This window comes from Choloepus didactylus, chromosome 15, assembly GCF_015220235.1.
Source record: "Choloepus didactylus isolate mChoDid1 chromosome 15, mChoDid1.pri, whole genome shotgun sequence".
Lineage (NCBI taxonomy): Eukaryota > Metazoa > Chordata > Mammalia > Pilosa > Megalonychidae > Choloepus > Choloepus didactylus.
In genome coordinates this window covers 32,565,785-32,585,207 of record NC_051321.1, presented here as the reverse complement: position 1 = coordinate 32,585,207, position 19,423 = coordinate 32,565,785, and the positions used below count along the sequence as shown (strand labels likewise).

The following is a 19,423-nucleotide window of genomic DNA, read 5'->3' as shown; positions in this document are numbered from 1 at the left end:
TTGTAAATTAGTACACCTGGAAAACAGTGTACTTCTTGTATTTTTTTTTCCTTACTGTTTTCAAAGGGAATTCATGTTGATCATGAAAAGTTCAAGTAAAATGGAAAGGTGATATAAAAAAGAAGTCTCAGCGCCACTCAATTACTAATTTTCAAGAGTTACTACATTTTGGTCAGTGTTTTTCTAGATCTCTCTCTGTGCATACAACAATTGCTGTATAAATTAAAATAAAGTGAATATGTGCTGTTTTGTAACTTGTTTATTGCAGATAACAGTAAGTCAAAATCTTATACGATATGTATCGTCCTTTTTAATTGCTTTAAAAATTTTTTTGTAGGACTGTAGCATGATTTAGTTAACCCAATCCCAGCTGATAGACATTATATTGTTATATACATTTCTCTTCACACTTCATCTCAGTTTACTGTATTTTCCACTTACAGAATTCATCACACACACCCAAATGATTGTTATCCAAAATAAAAGGTTATGTCCAATATGCCTGTGAATAGTGCTACCCTCTATTGATAGAGCTTAACACAAACATAGCAAAGACGTTTTTTCACATAAGGTTATTTTGTAACAGAAATGACACAGGACATATACCTGATTGAAATTAGAGTTTAGCTTATTCCCCCTTAAATGTTAGATTTAAATTTATTATAATCCGTGACTTCAAAGCAAAAGAGAAAGATAGACATAGCAAATGCAATATGTTTTCCTCAGTAAAGCCAGTTTAAAATTAAATTTAGGTATTATATGATTTTTTTTCATTCAGATTTTGTTCTGAGAAAACTGTTGTAAAATCCGTATGTAAATTTGTGCCTCTGCATCTGGATTTTTCAGTATGTAAAAAAGCTAACCAGATCAAAGAATAAGTTCAATAATTTTGTATAAATGTAACCAAATTATTTGAAAGATTTTACCAAGTGATACTCACCAGTGCTCCAAAAGGCTACTTCTTTCCCAGTACCCTTGTGAACAATGGGTATTAAGAATGTTCTTGTTCTTTGCCAATCTTGAAGTCAATTAATGATATCCTGTCATTGTTTTCCTTTGCATTTCTTTTATTACTAGTGATATTGAACATCATTTTAAAGTTTGTAGGTATAAATTAATTTTCACGGTTATATCTTGTCTTTTTGAATATTTTTACTAGTTTGTGGTTTGATTTTTTACCTATAATGTGGTCACTCTAGTAGCTTTTTCCTTTATGGTTTTTGGATTTCATGTCGTGATATGAACTACAAAAGCATTTTTTAACAGTTTCAAGTATTTTTCTAATTAACCAAATGAAAGTTGTGAAATGAAGCAGCACGTTAGAATAGTGAGAACCCTGACTTCAGAATCAGACCTGCATTTAAATTCCAACTCCCCCATGTATCATGTGTATCACCTTGGGTAGGGTTTTAATCTCCATTGTGGTTTGCTAGTGCTGCCATTATGCAAAATACCAGAAGAGGATTGGCTTTTTAAAGGGGGTTTATTTGGTTACAAATTTATATTCTAAAGGCCATGAAAATGTCCTAATTAAGTCATCAACATGAGTTTGCCTTCACCAAAGGAAGGCCAATGGCATCCGGAAAACCTGTTAGCTGGGAAGGCTGTGGCTGGCATCTGCTGATCCCAGGTTGTGTTCCACCTCCTCTCTCAGCTCCTGTGCATTCTTCATAATGTTTCTCTTGGGGCATTTTGTCCACTCTTAGCTTCTCCAGAGCAAACACTGGGCTAACATCTCCAAAGTGTCAGCAAAAGTCTCCTTTCAATGGCTGTCTCCAAAATGTTTCTCTCATCTGCTCTGAGGTCTTTCTGTTTGTGAGCTCTTTTACAGTACTCCAGTGATTAAATCAAGACCCACCCTAAATTATCTCCATGGAAATAATTTAAACATTTCACTGCCAGTTGATTTTGTCACATCTCCATGGAAACAATCAAAAAATTCCAACCTAATCAACACTGATACATCTGACCCCAAAGATTGCACTAAAGAACATGGCGCTTCAGGGGACATAATACATCCAAACCGGCACTGTCTCTCTGAGCCCGTTTGCTCATATGTGTAATGAAAAATTATAATAGGGTTATTGTAAGTTTTTGTTGTTTGTTTTTTACTGACACTTTTTTTTTTAATTGAGATTGTTCACAAACCATGCAACTATCCAAAGATCCAAAGTGTACAATCAGTTGCCTATGGTACCATCATACAGCTGTGCATCCATCACCACAGTTAATTTTTTTTTCAATTTTTAGAACATTTTCATTACTCCAGAAAAGAAATAAAGATATAAAAAGGAAACTCAAATCCTCCCATACCCCTAACCACCCATCCCCTCCATTACTTATTCAAAGTATTGGTATAGTACATTTGTTACTATTGATGAAAGAATGTTAAAATACTACTAACTGTAGTATATAGTTTGCAATAGGTACATATTTTTTCCTATATGCCTCTCTATTATTTTCTAGTTATAGTATCATACATTTGCTTTAGTGCATGAGAGAGATTTCTAATATTTGTATAGTTAATCATGTACATTGTCCACCACAAGATTCACTGTTTTATACATTCCCATCTTTTAACCTCCAGCTTTCCTTCTGGTGACATACATGACTCTGAGCTTACCCTTTCCACCACATTCTCAGGCCATTCAGCACTGTTAGTCATTCTCACAACGTGCTACCATCACTTCTGTCCATTTGCAAACGTTTAAGCTCACCCCATTTGAACATTCTGCTCATAGTAAGCAACCGCTCCCCATTCTTTAGCCTCATTCTATATCCTGGTAACTCATATTTCATGTCTATGAGTTTACATATTATAACTGATTCATATCAGTGAGATCCTGCAATATTTGTCCTTATGTGTCTCTCTTATTTAACTCAATATAGTGCCTCAAGATTTCTTCATCAACCCATTTTTTTTAAGATGGTATTGTTCACACACCATACATTCCATCCTAAGTAAACAATCCACAGTTCCCTGTATAATCACATATTTATGTGTTTACCACCATCACCACTATCTGTGTAAGAATATCTCCATTTCTTCCACAAAGAAGAAGGAAGAGTCAAGGTAGAGAGGCAAAAGAAAAAAAGTAGGAGAAAAAAAAAACATGACAGCTAGGAAGCGGCGAAAGGAAAGACAGCATTAAACCAAAGTAGAATAAAGAGTCAGACAACATCACCAATGCCAAGAATCCCATACCCCTCCCCTATGTCCCCCCCCCATATGCATTTAGCTTTGGTATATTGCCTTTGTTACATTAAAGGAAGCATAATACGATGTTTCTGTTAATTATAGTCTCTAGTTTGTGTTGATTGTATTTTTCTCCCAATCCCACCCTATTTTTAACATCTTGCAATGTTGACATTCATTTATTCGCCATGTAAAAACATTTGTACCTTTTATCACAATCGTTGAGCACCCTAGGTTTCATTGAGTTATACAGTCCCAGTCTTTATCTGTCGTCTTTTGTTCTAGTGTCCCACATGGTCCCAACCTTCCTCTTTCAACCATACTCACAGTCATCTTTGTTCAGTGTACTTTCATTGCTGTGCTACTATCTCCCAAAACTGTGTTCCAACCCTCTCACTTCTGTCTTTTCCTTTCTGTCTGCAGTGCTTTTATTGTTTCCTGTAGAGCAGGTATCTTGTTCACAAACTCTGTCATTGTCTGTTTGTCAGAGAATATTTCAAGCTCTCCCTCATATTTGAAGGACAGTTTTGCCAGATATAGGATTCTTGGTTGGTGGTTTTTCTCTTTCAGTATCTTAAATATATCACCCCACTTCCTTCTTGCCTCCATGGTTTCTATTGAGAAATCTGCACACAGTCTATGAAGCTTCCTTTGTATGTGATGGATTGCTTTTCTCTTACTGCTTTCAGGATTCTCTCTTTATCTTTGATGTTTGATAATCTGATTATTAAGTGTCTTGGTGTAGACCTATTCAGATTTATTCTGTTTGGGGTACGCTGCGCTTCTTGGATCTGTAATTTTATGTCTTTCATAAGAGATGGGAAATTTTCATTGATTATTTCCTCTATTATTGCTTCTGCTCTTCTTCCCTCCTCTTCTTCTGGGACATCCATGACATGTACATTCCTGCATTTTGTGTAGTCATTCAGTTCCCAGAGACATTGCTCATATTATTCTGTTCTTTTCTCTATCTGTTCTTTTGTGTAGGCTTTCAGGTGTCTTGTTCTCTAGTTCCTGAGTGTTTCCTTCTGCCTCTTGAGATCTGCTGTTGTATGTCTCCATTGTGTCTTTCATCTCTTGTGTTGTGCCTTTCATTTCCATAGAGTCTGCCAGTTGTTTTTTCGAACTTTCGGTTTCTACCTTATGTATGCCCAGTGTTTTCATTATACGCCTCATCTCTTTTGCCATATCTTCCCTAAACTTTTTGAATTGATGTAGCATAAAATTAATAATTGATTACAGCATAAATCTGTAAGTAAAAACTGTGGACCCCAGCCGAGAGCCCCCCACCCCCCACAGCAGCCCAAACTGCAAAGCCTCCCTGTGCGAGAGAGCAGCACTCTCTGAACAAGCAAATATACTTCAGCCCAGCTCCAACTGAGGTTTTAATTAACAGATTTTGACTGCTCAACACAAGCTACGAATCCCCAACAAGCAGACAGAGGCTTTTGGTGATGACAAAAAGTGGTTTCAATTCCTGTATCTCAGTTGAAGTGTAAGTTTGTTCCTTTGACTGGGCCATAATTTTGTTTTTCCTGGTGTAGGTTGTAGTTTTCTTTTGTCTAGGCATCTGGTTTCCTTGGTTACCCCAATCGGGTTTTCCTAGACCAGAACAGGCTTAGGTCTTGGAAGGAGGCAATAGTATCATGTCTCCCTGAGGGTGTGTTTTAGAAGATTGATACACCCTTTGAGGCCTCAAGCCACTGTGCTTTTCCGCCCAGCAGGTGGCATCTGTCAGCCTGTCACTCCAGACTGGTGTAAGGTGTGGCCCGTAGCTGTTTTCCCCCAGGCTCTGGAGTCTGGTTCTGAACGGAAGGCAGACCCCCTGGGGAGATATCATTTGCATTGAATAGTGTCTCTGACTCTTGCTACCTCCACCCTTGTCTGGGTCAGAGTGCTGGGAACTGAAAATGGCTGAGGCTTTCTCCGCTGAGCCAAAAAAAGGGACAGAAAGCCCCTCTTAAAGGCCAGTCCACAGCCACCCTCAGTTTCACCCGTCAGCGAGAGATAGCACCTGGTCCTCTGGGCTCCCTCTCCCTTCCAGAGAGGCCCTCCAGCTCTCCAAGGTCAGTCATCACCAAAAGCCTCTGTCTGCTTGTTGGGGATTCATAGCTTATGTTGAGCAATCAACATTTGTTAATTAAAACCACAGTTGGAGCTGGGCTGAGGTATATTCGCTTGTCCAGAGAATGCTGCTCTCTAGCACAGGGAGGCTTTGCAGTTTGGGCTGCCATGGTGGGGTGGGGGCTCTCAGCTCAGGTCTGCAGTTTTTACTTACAGATTTTATGCTGTTATACAGGTTGGTGTGTATGGTGTGTAGATAGTCATGTTTGTCCCCTAGCAGTTATTCCAGATTATTTACTAGTTGTTCCTGGTTGTTGATTAGTTGTTCCAGGGGGACTAACTAGCTTCCACTCCTCTCTATGCTGCCATCTTCTTCCAACTCCCCGTTGTAAGTTTTAAACAAAATACACATAAAGCCTGACAAATAGTAAATGCTCAGATGTTCTTCTTCTCTCTAATACCCTATCGTTTATCTACTTTTGACAGATGATGTCGGTTCATACAGACTGTATTGTGTCAGTGCAGATTTTAAGCACGTTGATGGAAATAACAATTAAAAATGGTAAGTGTATACATATACAGTGATTAATAGTGTGTTTTATTATTGGTTTCTATTTACATGGCTTCTTTCTTGTTGCTAAATGTTAGTATAGTTGGAACTATGAAATAACTATTTTTGTAATAAAAAGTCTTTAATAATGAAATGAAATTCCAATTTCAGAGATGAGTATCTGCATTTTTCTAGTTGTTTTGAGAAAAAGAGTCTAAGATTTTGCAAGTGGCAGTCCTTATCTAATATTTTCCCAAGTCATGGCTTAAGTGCAAATAGTTGCAAGTTCATTTAGCCTTATTAGTGAGCAACAGGATTGTACTGATAATGTACTGAGAAAATGGAAACCATACACTGCAGAAATGTGACAGTTGCTTTTCCACCTTTGAGATTCCTAATAATATAACAAACACAGTGGTTTACCTATTGCACCCGTTTTGAGAATTGAGAATATAAGGACATTGAAGATAATATAAATTTTCCTGTTAGCAATAGTTGAGATTTTAACATCAATATTTCCAGTCATTTCAAAATGTGTTATTTCCTTCTGAATTACCCCCTTTTTATCCACTACCAGGTATTTTCTTCATAAATGTCATTTCCTTCACATTTATTTGGAAAGTTGAATTCTTATGATCATTCTTCAACTTAACTGTGTTGTTTGTATATAATTAACAGCTGTCTAAGTTCTAGAAAATAATGGTAATAATCTGTATTTCACATGCAGAGTATCACTTTGTAACTAACTGTAGATATGTGGACCTGTATTTGGAATAAATTGTTTTCTGTTAACCAGATACCTTCAGTGACTCACCAGTTTGGCCCTGGATCCCATCGTTGTCTGACATAGCAGCTGTGTTTTTCAATATGGGAATTGATTTTAAATCTTTGTTTCCTCTGGAGAATCTTCAGCCAGACTTTAATGAAGACAGTCTAGTGTAAGTTTTCTTTCATATATTAGTGCTATATGATTAACACTTAAGTTTTTTTTGCAGAGGGAATGCTATGTCCTGAAATATTTTCAATAGAAAGAATTGGACTTTTGTCTTATTTTATTCTGATTATAAAATTAATACATATTAATTATGGAAAGCTTGGGACATGAAAAGAAAATAATAAAAATCACCCTATTCTACCATTTAAAGAAAAATGTTAACATTTTGTTATCTTTTTTGCCAGCATTTTTTTATGTATATTTATCTGTGTTCTAACCAAAACCAGGATCTTCTGCCATTTTCACTAATATATTTAGTAATATAAATATTAATATAATTATATTAATATAAATAAGTGCCATTGCATATTCAGATTGTGGTATAAAGTCTGATTTTGAACTAACCTACTTTTCCTTACCAGCTTGTGTAGAGAGATGAAAACATGGTCAATGGATCCCAGAATCCTAGTAGATATAACCAAGAACCTATTATTTGCTATCCCGTTAACACAAAGTGAAATATGTTAGGATATTCCCTTTGTCTGACAGTATATGCCAGCCACCAGTAAACTTGCTAAATCCACAAAAAGGCAATTTGTTATTATCATATTTAGCAACTTAAAACAAGAGATTATAAGATCTTAGAACTTCAGGATGCTATCTTTGAACACTAAACAGAACATGCTTATTATGTCATCACTTTTTAAAATTTTTTTTGATTTTGAAATAATTGTATATTCATATTCAGTTGTAAGAAATAATCCAGAGAGATCCTGTATACACTTCACCCAATTTTCTCCAATGGTAGTATCTTGTATAACTGTAGTACAATATCACAACCAGGAAATTGATATTGATACAGTCCATCAACCTGACTCAGATTTTGCTGGTTTTATAGGCATCGTGTGTGTGTGTGTGTGTGTGTGTGTGTGTGTGTGTGTGTGTGTGTTTTCTCTGCAGTGTTTTCACATGTGTAGATCCATGTGACCACTACCACAGTCATGATTATGTGTTTACTTTTATAATAATAATAACATAATTGATTTAGGCTCTAATGAATATTTTAATATATTAAATATTAATGTATTAATGTGTAAAATATTAATATGATAACAGCAACAATTTGGCATTTGATTTTAATTAATAGATCATGGCTGAATTATTAATTGTTATGTTAAATTAATAACATATATTGATGCATAATATACTTGTGCTGCTGAGTTAATATCAATATATTACCATTTAACATAATTATGTTAACATAATTATATGCTGCTGCATTAATAGCAATATATTACCATTTTATAGACACACATGTAAACACACATGTACATGATGCCAAATATATTGTTGTTATAAAAATGAAGACATCGTGACTATGTTCTATTCAGCATGAAAAAACAGTGTGCCTTGGTCTCTTAATATTACCTTTCGGTTATTATAAAAAATAATAAATGTTCATTGCAGAAATTTGGATATACTAAAAATCAGTTCTATATAATCGTTTTCACCTAGAGATAAACCACTGTTACATTTGGAGTGTGAATATTATAGTCTTTTTTTCTCTGCAAATATATGTATTTTTGAAAATAGAAATTGTACTATTCATAGTTTTATAAATAACTTTGTTTATTAAAACCATAAATGTTTTTTCATATTCTTTGAGAATGTGATATTAAATGACATCATTAGGGTGTACCTTAATTTTTACTCAACCAATTCCTGCAGGTAGAAGTTTTTCCAAGTTTTATGCTATTGTAATAATGCTTTGATGAGCATTCTTTTACCTAAATAATTGTGGGAATCAGTTTTCAAAAGATAAATGCAATAAGTAATGTTTTTGATGTCCAGTTAACTTCAAAAACATTATTCTAAACAAATTACATATAATAGTTAATATCCATTTGATTTCAGTATCCATTCTAGATTTTTTTAAATCTTTCAAAGTTCTGATGTTCCTGTATTTGAGTCATTTTTTTTTCTGAATTTACTTTTTTTTTTAATTTTTATTTTGAAATAAATTCAAAGTTACAGGAACAGTTGCAAAAACAATACAAACCCCACTCACAGCATACCCTGACCCCCCTCCCCCAATACCCCGATCCACCAACTTTAACATACTGTCATGCCACCATTTCTTTCTTTCCCTCCCTCCCTCCCTATCTATCATCCATCATTTATTGGTCTGTCTTCTGAACATATGAGAGCAAACTGCACTTTGAACTTTGTCCAACTTTGAACAAACACTATAATTCACATATACAATTCCCATGAACAAGAACATTCTTTTATGCAATCCCATTAAGTGCAGCTAACATTGATACAAAGCTTACATTCTATATTTCTTTTTTTTTTTCTTATGTCCCGACTGTGTCCCTTTGAGCCTCCTCTCCTCCATCCTCAGATCCCATCCAGGATCATCCTTGGCATTCAATTGTCATATATTTAGACAGTCTTCTTTTTTTTTTCAATTGTGGAAACATATATACAGCCTAAATCTTCCCATTCCACCCCCTCCCTAGCATTCCATTAGTGGGATTAATCACATATAGAATGTTGTAATGCTATCACCTTCCCACCATCCATTACTAGAAATTTCCCTTCACCTCAAACAGCAACCCTACACTCATTTCTTAACTCCCTATTGCCCCGTCCCCCATTTCTCATAACCCATACTCTACTTTTTATCTCTATGGTCATATTCTCTGATAATTTCTTTGTGTTTACTGTGGGGCTTAAATTTAACCTCTTAAATCCATAACAATCTTGGTTTTCTTTGATACCAACTTAACTTCAATAGGACCCGTAAACTATGTTCCTATATTCCTCCATTCCCCCGTCTTTATATAGTTCTTGTCAAAAATTACATCTTTTACATTGAGTCCAAAACCACTGATTTTTCATTAGAGTTTATGTATTTTATATCCTGTAAGAAGTAAATAGTGGAGTAACAAATCAAAAATTATTGACTTCTATTTGTATTCCATTGTGGTCAGAGAATGTTCTTTGAATATATTCAATTGTTTTGTTGGTTTTGTTTTTTTTTTAATTTATTGAGGCTTGTTTTATGTCCCAGCATGTGGTCTATTTTGGAGAACGATCTGTGATCACTAGAGAAAAATGTGTGTCCTGGTGATTTGGGATGTAAGGTTCTATATATGTCTGTTAAAATTCTCTGTATCTCTCTCTCCTTTCTTTGTTTCTCTGTTTGTAGGGCTCCCTATCTGAAGTAGGGCAGGTCTTTTATTGGCAAAATCTTTCAGCATTTGTTTGTCTGTGGAAAATTTAAGCTCTCCCTCAAATTTGAAGGAGAGCTTTTGCTGGATCAAGTATTCTTGGTTGGAAATTTTTCTCTCTCAGAATTTTAAATATGTCATGCCACTGCCTTCTCGCCTCCATGGTGGCCACTGAGTAGTTACTACTTAGTCTTATGTTGTTTCCTTTGTATGTAGCGAATTGCTTTTCTCTTGCTGCTTTCAGAACTTGCTCCTGCTCTTCAGTATTTGACAGTCTGATCAGAATATGTCTTGGAGTGGATTTATTTGGATTTATTCTATTTGGAGTTCACTGGGCATTTATGCTTTGTGTATTTACATTGTGTAGAAGGTTTGGGAAGTTTCCCCCAACAATTTCTTTGAATACTCTTTCTAGACCTTTACCCTTCTCTTCCCCTTCTGGGACACCAGTGAGTCTTAAATTTGGACATTTTATTTTATCTATCATATCCCTGAGATCCGTTTTGATTTTTTTTATTTTTTTCTCCATTCTTTCTTTTGTTCTTTCATTTTCTGTTCTGTGGCCTTCTAGGACACTGAGTCATTGTTCAACTTCCTCTAATCTTGTATTATGAGTATCCAGAGTCTTTTTAATTTGGCCAACAGTTTCTTTTATTTCCATAAGATCTTCTGTTTTTTTATTTACTCTTGCTATGTCTTCTTTATGCTCTTCTAGGGTCTTCTTTATGTCCTTTATATCCTGTGCCATGTTCTTCTTCATGTCCTTTATATCCTGTGCCATGCTCTCATTCTTTGACTGTAGTCCTTTGATTAATTGCGCCAAGTACTGGGTCTCTTCTGATTTTTGATTTGGGTGTTTGGGTTTGGGTTTTCCATATTGTCTGGTTTTATCAAATGCTTTAAGATTTTCTGTTGTTTTTGGCCTCTTGGCATTTGCTTTGCTTGATAGGGTTCTTTCAAATTATAAAAAATACCAATCTAATTTTTCAGATCTACAACTTGGTGGCATACACTTTCTGTAACTAACCAGCAGATGGCATCTGTGAGTCACCTATTCCCCTCAAGTCAGTTCTGCCCAACTTTGTCTTTGTGGTGTGTGGGGATCTGGTTCTTGTGGGGTCCAATTGGTGCACCAAGTTTGGGTGTGTTTTTGGTGCTGACTGCCCTGAATGTGGGGCTTGTGTCTGGGTGGTTAGGGTGGCAGGGCAGCTTTAATATTCAAACCTCCCAGGTGTTCCCGGAGATTCAAGGCTGTTGCAAGAGTCTAAGCCTTCATTTCAGTCTTGCCACAGATTTTCTCTGCCACTGACCCACAAGTCCCCGGCATTGATGTAGGGTCCCTGGGTTTTCCGAGCAGGCCCCCCCTTCTCAGGTGTGATCTTCCAGGACCTCTGCTGAGTGAAGGCCGTGCTACGTCACAAGTGCACACCTTCCCTCAAGGAAAGCCCCGGGCTGCCAGGGCGCTCCCAGCCTGATGCAAAAATGGCTGAATGGGGCATCTCAACTCCCGCCCCACCCTTTTCGCACAGCTCCGCCTTCCCAGCTCCGGGACAACTAGCTGTGGTTGCACCCAAGGCCACGGCCGATATTTTGGCGTGTGCGCGGTGCCGTGGGATACACTCCCCGTCAGACTGGGTTTCCTGGCGTGGCTCTGGGCTATGGGTCTGGTCCCAGGCAGGAGTGTCACCCGCATGCCAGGAAGCCAGCTGCTGGGGGCGCAATTTCTTTCTCCTTTTGGCTCTGTCCTCTGTCCCTCTGTCTCCAAGACAATCAGCAGCGGGTGTGAGGAGGGCTATCCTCCACACCAGACACCGAGGCGTTGGCTACAGCCTGCTCCTGCAGTGCTTCGCTGTGTGGTTTTCACTGCCGTATCTGCAGCTGCTCCCGGGTTTTTTGTTTTTTTTTCCCAAAAAGAACTAGTCCGTTTCCAAATGCCAACCCGCAGTTTCCCCATACTGCAGTGTGGCCGCAGGACTTTCAGCCAGCTTACTCACTCATTTCAGAATGCAGACTCCCAGTTTCACCAAGTGCATGGTCCCTGTGGTTTTAGCAGACCTTGTCCAGCTGGTGCATCACTGGAAGTGGTGTTCTGGGTCACTTTCTGGTTTTTATCTGGTATTTTTCATGGAGGTGTTTTTTGCCCTGTCTCACCTAGCCGCCATCTTAGGTTCTCCCTTTGATTCATTTTTAACATCTGTCTTAATATAAAATTCTTCATCGTGTTTTAACAAGAAAATAATAGAGACATTCCCATAAAAATAAAAAAATTGAGTATCCAATACCACCAATGTTATTTAACATTATTTTGGAAGAACTGACCAAAGCAGTTAGACAAGAGAAAAAACTAAGAGATATAAAAATTGGGAAAGGGTTAGTATAAAGGTTTTATTTGCAGAAGTGATTTAATGTATACATAAAAACCCAAGAAATAACTGAAGAACTATGACAAATGGGAGAATTTGTTAAGAGTGCCTGGGTACAAAAAGAAAAATCAGTGACCTTCAGATATGTGAACTGTAGCTGGTTAAGAGACACTGGAAGAAAAGATTCAATTTATAATAGCAAGAAAAAAATAAGAAATACCTATGAATAAACTTAATTAGAAACATATATATATATGCTACATATTATGTATATATACTTACGTAAGACATTACTACTAAAGGACAAAAAAGACCTTAACAAATGGAAAAGTATGCCATGCTTTCAAATAGAAAAATTCAACATCATAAATATATTAGAATTCCCTAAGGTAAACTATAAATTTAATAAGAGCCTGACAAGAAATGCCAAGGATTGGGGTGTGGGGGAATAGTTGGGACTATACGATTGATTCTAAAGTTCATATACAAAAAAATAAGCCAGAACAGCTATAAAAGTTTTGAGAAAAAGAGTCACAAGGACTGATCTCAGCAAATGTTATAACAGTGTGGTACAAGTGGAAGGATACAAGTCTCCATCAGTGGAACAAAATAAAGAGGTCCAAATCAGAACTGAACACGTATAGGTATAATAAAGGTATTTCAAAATAAGAAGAAAGTAGGCTATGGAGTATCTACATATTGTGATAACTGGGCAGCCCTCTGGAGAAGAATTTCAGATCCATACTTCAAACTTATAGATAAAAAAATCTGCATAGCAATAAATATAAACTAAGTCAAAAGAAAAACCTCAAAATGGAAAAATGCTCATATATGTATATATATATATATACACACACACATATGTATATGTATATAACTGGTCACAAAGTCTTAAATTTCAAAACAATAAGAAAAAGAGCAATGCCTATTAAAAACGTGGGCAAAGGAAATGAACAGACTGATCACAGAAAAGGAACTAAGATTGGGTTTTAAGCAGTATGAGAATATACTCAATTTCAACTAGAGAAAATTGTAAATTCTTAGAACTTGGTATCTCTGAAACCCCACTTTTCTCTTTCCAGCTAACATAGGATCCCTTGTTACTCAGGTGTAATCTGTATCTGGAAATATGTTGGGTAACAAATTTTCAGATCGTTTGAGGTATTCTATCATTTTAAATAGGAAAAATAATGCTTCCCCAACCTATCCAAAACCCTAGCCATTTCCCCCAAATATTACTAAAGTACTCTTAAACACTAATATTTAAAAATTTACCACAGATTTCTGTATAATCTATTTTAAATACCCAACTACTTTATCATTTAACATTTTGTGAACTCACTGATAGGTAGTAATTTCGCATGTTGTATGTAACAATATTAGAATTAATTTTTCTTTCTTCACTGCCGGGAGCATGTACTGAAATGGAAATAATGATATACATGGTGATTACATTAAGATACATAATAAATGCAAATACCATTTAGCAAAATAAAATTTTCTTCAGTTACCAATTGAAGAGTTTTCTCAGTCAGTTTAGGGACTGGAGCAGGGAGGTGGTGGCTATAATCACTATTGCTGTATAGTGGGCAAAAGTGAGCACAGGCGAGCAAGAATGAGCTGGTGAAGGAATGAGTGAAGTATATGGAAATGCCTGTTTCAACAACAGTTCTTCCTTCCTTTTCATTCCCAGTGTGTATAATTCAGGTGCTCCTTTCATGTCTGACAAAATGCTCTTTTATCCCAGGATCCTTCCAACTCTAAGATATTTATTCTTTTCACTGATGGAGGATTCCTTTTATGAAAGTACAGCCTTGAACTTCTTTCTCTCCTATCCTTGCCTTTACCCCTCATATTCAAGACTCTACAATTTGACTCCGATCTATTTTCCATTCTACTCTCTTCCTTTTGTTCTGACCAAACTGATCTATCTTCTGTTCCTCCTCATTGTCCGTGTTGCATTGACTCTTCCTTATGCTGATCCCCTCACTTCCATCCTCAGTGTCTACCCACCAGAATATTACTTTTATCTCATTTGTTGAATCATTTATAAGAGCAAAAGAGAGTCCATCTCTAGGGGACTGGTTAAATAAATCATGGTACGTTAATAATAATTATCATAACCACTAACACTTATATACTGCATACTATGTGCAGGCACCATTCTAAAGGCTTAACATATAGTACCTTACTTATTAGTCACTATAGCTATTAGGTATTATTTTCATTCCCATTTTACAGATGAGATAGGCACAAAAAGGTTAAGTAACTTATTCAAAGTTATACAGTTAAAAAGGGCCACAGAGGATTCCTAAGCAGTTATTTTAAAAAATAAGAAAGTTCCTCCCATATAGTTATGGAAGTATCTCCAAGATACATTATTAAATGAAACAAGATACATACGAAAGGTATATAGTATGCTACCATCTGTGTAAAAGGAGGGATGTATATTCATATTTGTTTGTATAGGCATAAAATGCCTGTGGAAGGATGGACTGAAACTAGCAGTGATTGTGGGGAGGGGAAATAAGTGGTTGAAGGACAGGGCTAGCAGGGAAATCCTTCACAGTATACTCCTTGATACCTTTTAATTTTTTTTAATCATATAAATATATAATTTTTTTCAAAAAACTGTACAAGAATATAAATACTTTTTCCTTTTTGATGGCTGAGTTCATGTATCTCTTCTTCCATTAACCTTCACTAATTATCTCATCCAGAACTGGGGTGATAAGAATTGGTTCTTTAGGCCACTTGTGATAAGGCTTTTAAATAGTATATTATGAGCTCTTTGAATCAGAACTACCTTCTACGTAGCTGACACCAAGACCAACAAGGATAGCACCTCGTAAAAAGTAGCTGATCAGTCAACCAGAAGCAGCTCCCTTCCACATAATGTTGACACTCCTTTTCAATATGAACAAGTAGGGTTCATATTGGAACCCTAGACATCCCTGAAGATTGAGAAAGTGATTAAAAGAGAAGAAGGGGTAGCAACAGACAAGATAGGATTTAACAAAGGATTACGAATACTGAATCTTTATATAAATATATGTTTTTTAGATACTAAGATATTAGAATAGTTAGAAGGAACTAACTGAAATGGTGGAACTGTAACCCATAACATTCTTTGAAATTTGCTCTGTAGCTACTCATTGAGTTGTACTTTGAGAGTTACACCTTTCTGTATATATGTTATATTTCACAATAAGGAAATAACTGAAACTATGGAACTGTAATCCATAACATTTTTTAAATTTGCTGTGTAACTACTTGTTAAATCGTACTTTGAAATTTTTCACTTTTCTGTATATATGTGATGTTTCACAATAAAAAAATGTAGGAAAAAAGTAGCTATTCAAGAGAAAATTTTTGCATAGGAATTGAAATCAGATCAGTGTATGCCTAGAGTGGGGGATGGGAGGTTGACTTGGATCTGGCATGAAGGAACTTTTAGGGATGATGGAAATGTTCTATTTATTGATTTCAGTGGTGGTAACACCAGTTTATACATTTATAAGAACTTAAAAATGTATGAAATATATGTAAATTATTGAGTGTAAATTATACTTCATTAAAATTTACTTTTTAAAAAGTAGCTGTTCAGTATTTCTTAAAATGAGTAATTACTTTGCACCTAATTTCACATTGCTTTATTCACTTTTTTTTTTTTTCCTTACTCTTCAATAGTTCTGAAACACAGATGACATCAAGGGGAAAAGGAAGTGAAGACTCATCTTGCAAGCCAATTTTTTCAGCTCTTCCTGAAACTAACATTCTAAATGTGGTTAAGGTAGGAAAAAGCTTTTTTTGACTGTCCTTCTAGCACAGTATTGAAAGCATTTAATTGTATGGTTAATGGTTTAAAAAAAAAATCATTAATATCCTTTTAGTTGATTTCCAGTCTTTGAAGTTTCTTAAGAATAATCTTTGAATTAAAGAATGTTTTGTTGTTTGTATTTTTATTTTAATATTAGAAGTGAAAGGGAACTGTAGGTCAGGAATATGTAATTAAATAGAGGGATACCTTTACCAAAAAGCGTTTTTTTTTTCCCTTTAAAACACTTTATTTTGAAATAATTTTAAACTTAACAGGATAGTGGTGAAAATTAATGCACATGCCATACAGAGAATTCCAACAGACTCCTAACCCCGCCAGACACTGAGATCCACCAGTTTTAACATTTTACATTTGCCATATCATTCTATCAATCCAGTCTCTATCTATGTCTATGTATTTTCTGCATATTCAAGAGCAGTTGCATACATCATACTCCTTGAACACATAATGCTTCCATGTACATTTTCTAAGAACAAAAGTATTCATTTATGTAACCACCTTAAGTGCAGTTATCAAGTTCAATAAATTTAACATTGATATAAAACTTGTATTCTATATTCCATTTTTCGTATGTCCCAATAATATCCTTTGGAACCTTTCTCCCACATTCTTAGATCCCATCCAGGATCATGTGTTGCCTTTAATTATCATTGTCTCTATAGTTGCTCGTTCTTTTTTCTATTTTTTTTTAATTGTGGAAACATATACCTTCCCAACCCCTCCCAAGGATACCATTAAGTAGGATTAATCACATTCACAAAGTTGTGGTACTCTCACCGCTATCCATTACTAGAACTTTCCCTTCACACTATAAACAGAAACCATATACCCATTACGCATTAATTCCACATGGCCCCTGTGCCCCACCCCTGATAACCTGTACTCTTCTTTCTGTCTCTTAATTTGCATATTCTCTGATATTTTCTTTGGGGTTACAAAGGGGCTTAAATTTAACATACTAAGTATATAAGAATCTTGTTTGCTTTGATACCAACTTAACTTCAGTAATATTCACACAGCATGTTCCTGTATCCCTCTGTCCCCCCCACCTTTATGTGGTTCTTGTTAAAATTACATATTTATAAATGTGTCCAAAATCATTAATTTATCATTATATTTTATGCATTTGCATTTTAGATTCTGTAGGAAATAAAAAGTGGAGTTACAAACCAAAAATACAATATTTCTGGCCACTATATTTACCCATGTCGTTATCAGAGAGCTTTGTTTCTTCATGCAGCTTTGATCTATTACCTAGTGTCCTTTACTTTTCATCCTGCGGAACTCCCTTTAGAGTCTCTGGTAGGACCGCTCTAGTAGTGACAAAGTCCCTCAGCTTTTGTTTATCTAGGAATATCTTAATCTCTTCCTCATTTTTGAATGACAGTTTTTCCAGATACAGAATTCTTGATTGGCAATTTTTTTTGCTTTCCACACTTTAATATGCCATCCCATTGCCTTCTGTCCTCTGTGGTTTCCGATAACAGATTAGCACTTAATCTAATTGAAGCTTCCTTACACATGACGTGTTGCTTCCCTCTGTGACTTTCACAATTCTCTCTTTATCTTTGGCATTCAACAGTTTGATTATAATATACCAAAACTAATTGAGACTAATGCATTTTTAGAATTAGGGTTTATAAGGAAAAAATATTACTTACGATATAATCTAGTGATGCTCAGACTTGTACACTTGAGGTATTTTAAAATAGAGGATTTTGACCTATCTTAAACGGAAATGCTACTGAGACAGAATTGTTAACAGTTTGAAAACATTTTTAATGACTGAGCCAAATCAGTATTACTAAACCCTTCAAGAGAATCTTGAAGATGGAAAATGGAGAAGAAAATACTTATCACCTAATTCAATTATTAACATGATTATATTTCTTGCCTTCTTTTCTCTAGACATCTGAAGTTTTATGTGTATATATAGCTCTCTTTCCATCTTTTGTCCAAAAGTTTAAATAATTAAAAACCTTCAAGTAAAATGTATCTCGGGTTGTTCTGTGTGTCCATTTGTGTCCAAGTTTCTAGGCTTATGTACGTCTATACATCCAGAAGGTTACCTGGATCATGAAATAATGTTGCTGACTTTAATGTTGTTTAAAATGAGTTTGGAAAAACAGCTGAAACAGATTCCTCTAGTGGACTTTCAAAGCCTCCTGATAAACCTAATGAAAAACATCAGAGATTGGAACACAAAGGTAATGTCACAAATCTCCAGTGGCTGTGGCATCACATTTTGACTTTCATAGTGCATTCAGAATTAATACTGTTCCTAAGTTCAGTTAAGTTCTTTGGCTAATGAAAAACAAGGAAGGAAGTGTATTTGCTGGTGCTGTATTATTTAAATTCATGATAACTGAGTCTTTTCTAAAATGGAAGCTATTCATTCAAGAAAAATGTGTTTATTGGGGATTTATTATAATAAGTCAGGTTGAATATGTTCTACGAAGAAAAATAAAGCAGGACATGGATAGAGTGGCAGGGATGCTATACTATTTCAGATGAGACAATCAGGGAAGGCCTTTCTGAAGTGACATTTGAACAGGCTCCTACATGGAATTATGCAATGAGTCATTCATACAATAAGAATTTGAATTGAACTTCTGTAGCTATATTGAGGGTAAATATGTATAATTTTTTAGACCTTTTTAAAAATTGTATTTTCAGCCTTATTTTGGTGGGAAATTTCAAACCTATGCAGAAGTTGAGAGAAGAGTAAAATGAACCCCTAGTTATCCATCACCCAGCTTTAACATTTATCAAGACATGGTTAGTCTCACTCATCTGTTACCCCTCACCCCGTACTTGAACCTTCTCCTACTCATTAGATTATTTTGAAGCAAATCTATTAGGTTTTTAAAAATACTGAAATAATTGAGGATTCCTAAAAATGCAAGAAATCTTAGCTCAGAAACATATCTGATCTTATGCAACTCTCATACAGATTAGGAAACTGTTATTTGTATTTAGATCACTTTATTCTTCCAAGAAGGGCTATTTAACTATAGCTATAGATATGATGTAGCACAAAACGTGAGAGCCTAGTGAAATTCTGATAAATACATCTGTTCGGTCTCTTTTAGAGTTTAAGATAAATTGAATCTGTTTACTGTGTATGTTTTATCAGATTCTAGACTCCATTGCTGTTTATAAAAATTAGTGCTCTTTTTCACAGTAGTGCTCCTATTAGGGCAAGAAGTGATGTGGATTATCTGTTAGATATTTGATTC

General features: G+C 35.5%; 1 protein-coding gene and 1 long non-coding RNA gene across 7 annotated transcripts in view; one reads left to right on the top strand and one right to left on the bottom strand.

The window, feature by feature from the left end:
- LOC119510264 overlaps nucleotides 1–19,423 on the bottom strand; it is a 40,115-nt gene that overhangs the window by 3,084 nt on the left and 17,608 nt on the right. The window lies entirely within an intron of this gene.
- SLF2 (SMC5-SMC6 complex localization factor 2) overlaps nucleotides 1–19,423 on the top strand; it is a 48,961-nt gene that overhangs the window by 17,022 nt on the left and 12,516 nt on the right. For all 6 annotated transcript variants that reach the window (XM_037804497.1, XM_037804496.1, XM_037804495.1 and 3 more), the window contains exons 10-13: nucleotides 5,747–5,822; nucleotides 6,607–6,748; nucleotides 16,034–16,136; nucleotides 18,215–18,391. In XM_037804497.1, the coding sequence (XP_037660425.1) occupies nucleotides 5,747–5,822; nucleotides 6,607–6,748; nucleotides 16,034–16,136; nucleotides 18,215–18,391 (498 nt within the window). The remainder of the gene's footprint in view (nucleotides 1–5,746; nucleotides 5,823–6,606; nucleotides 6,749–16,033; nucleotides 16,137–18,214; nucleotides 18,392–19,423) is intronic.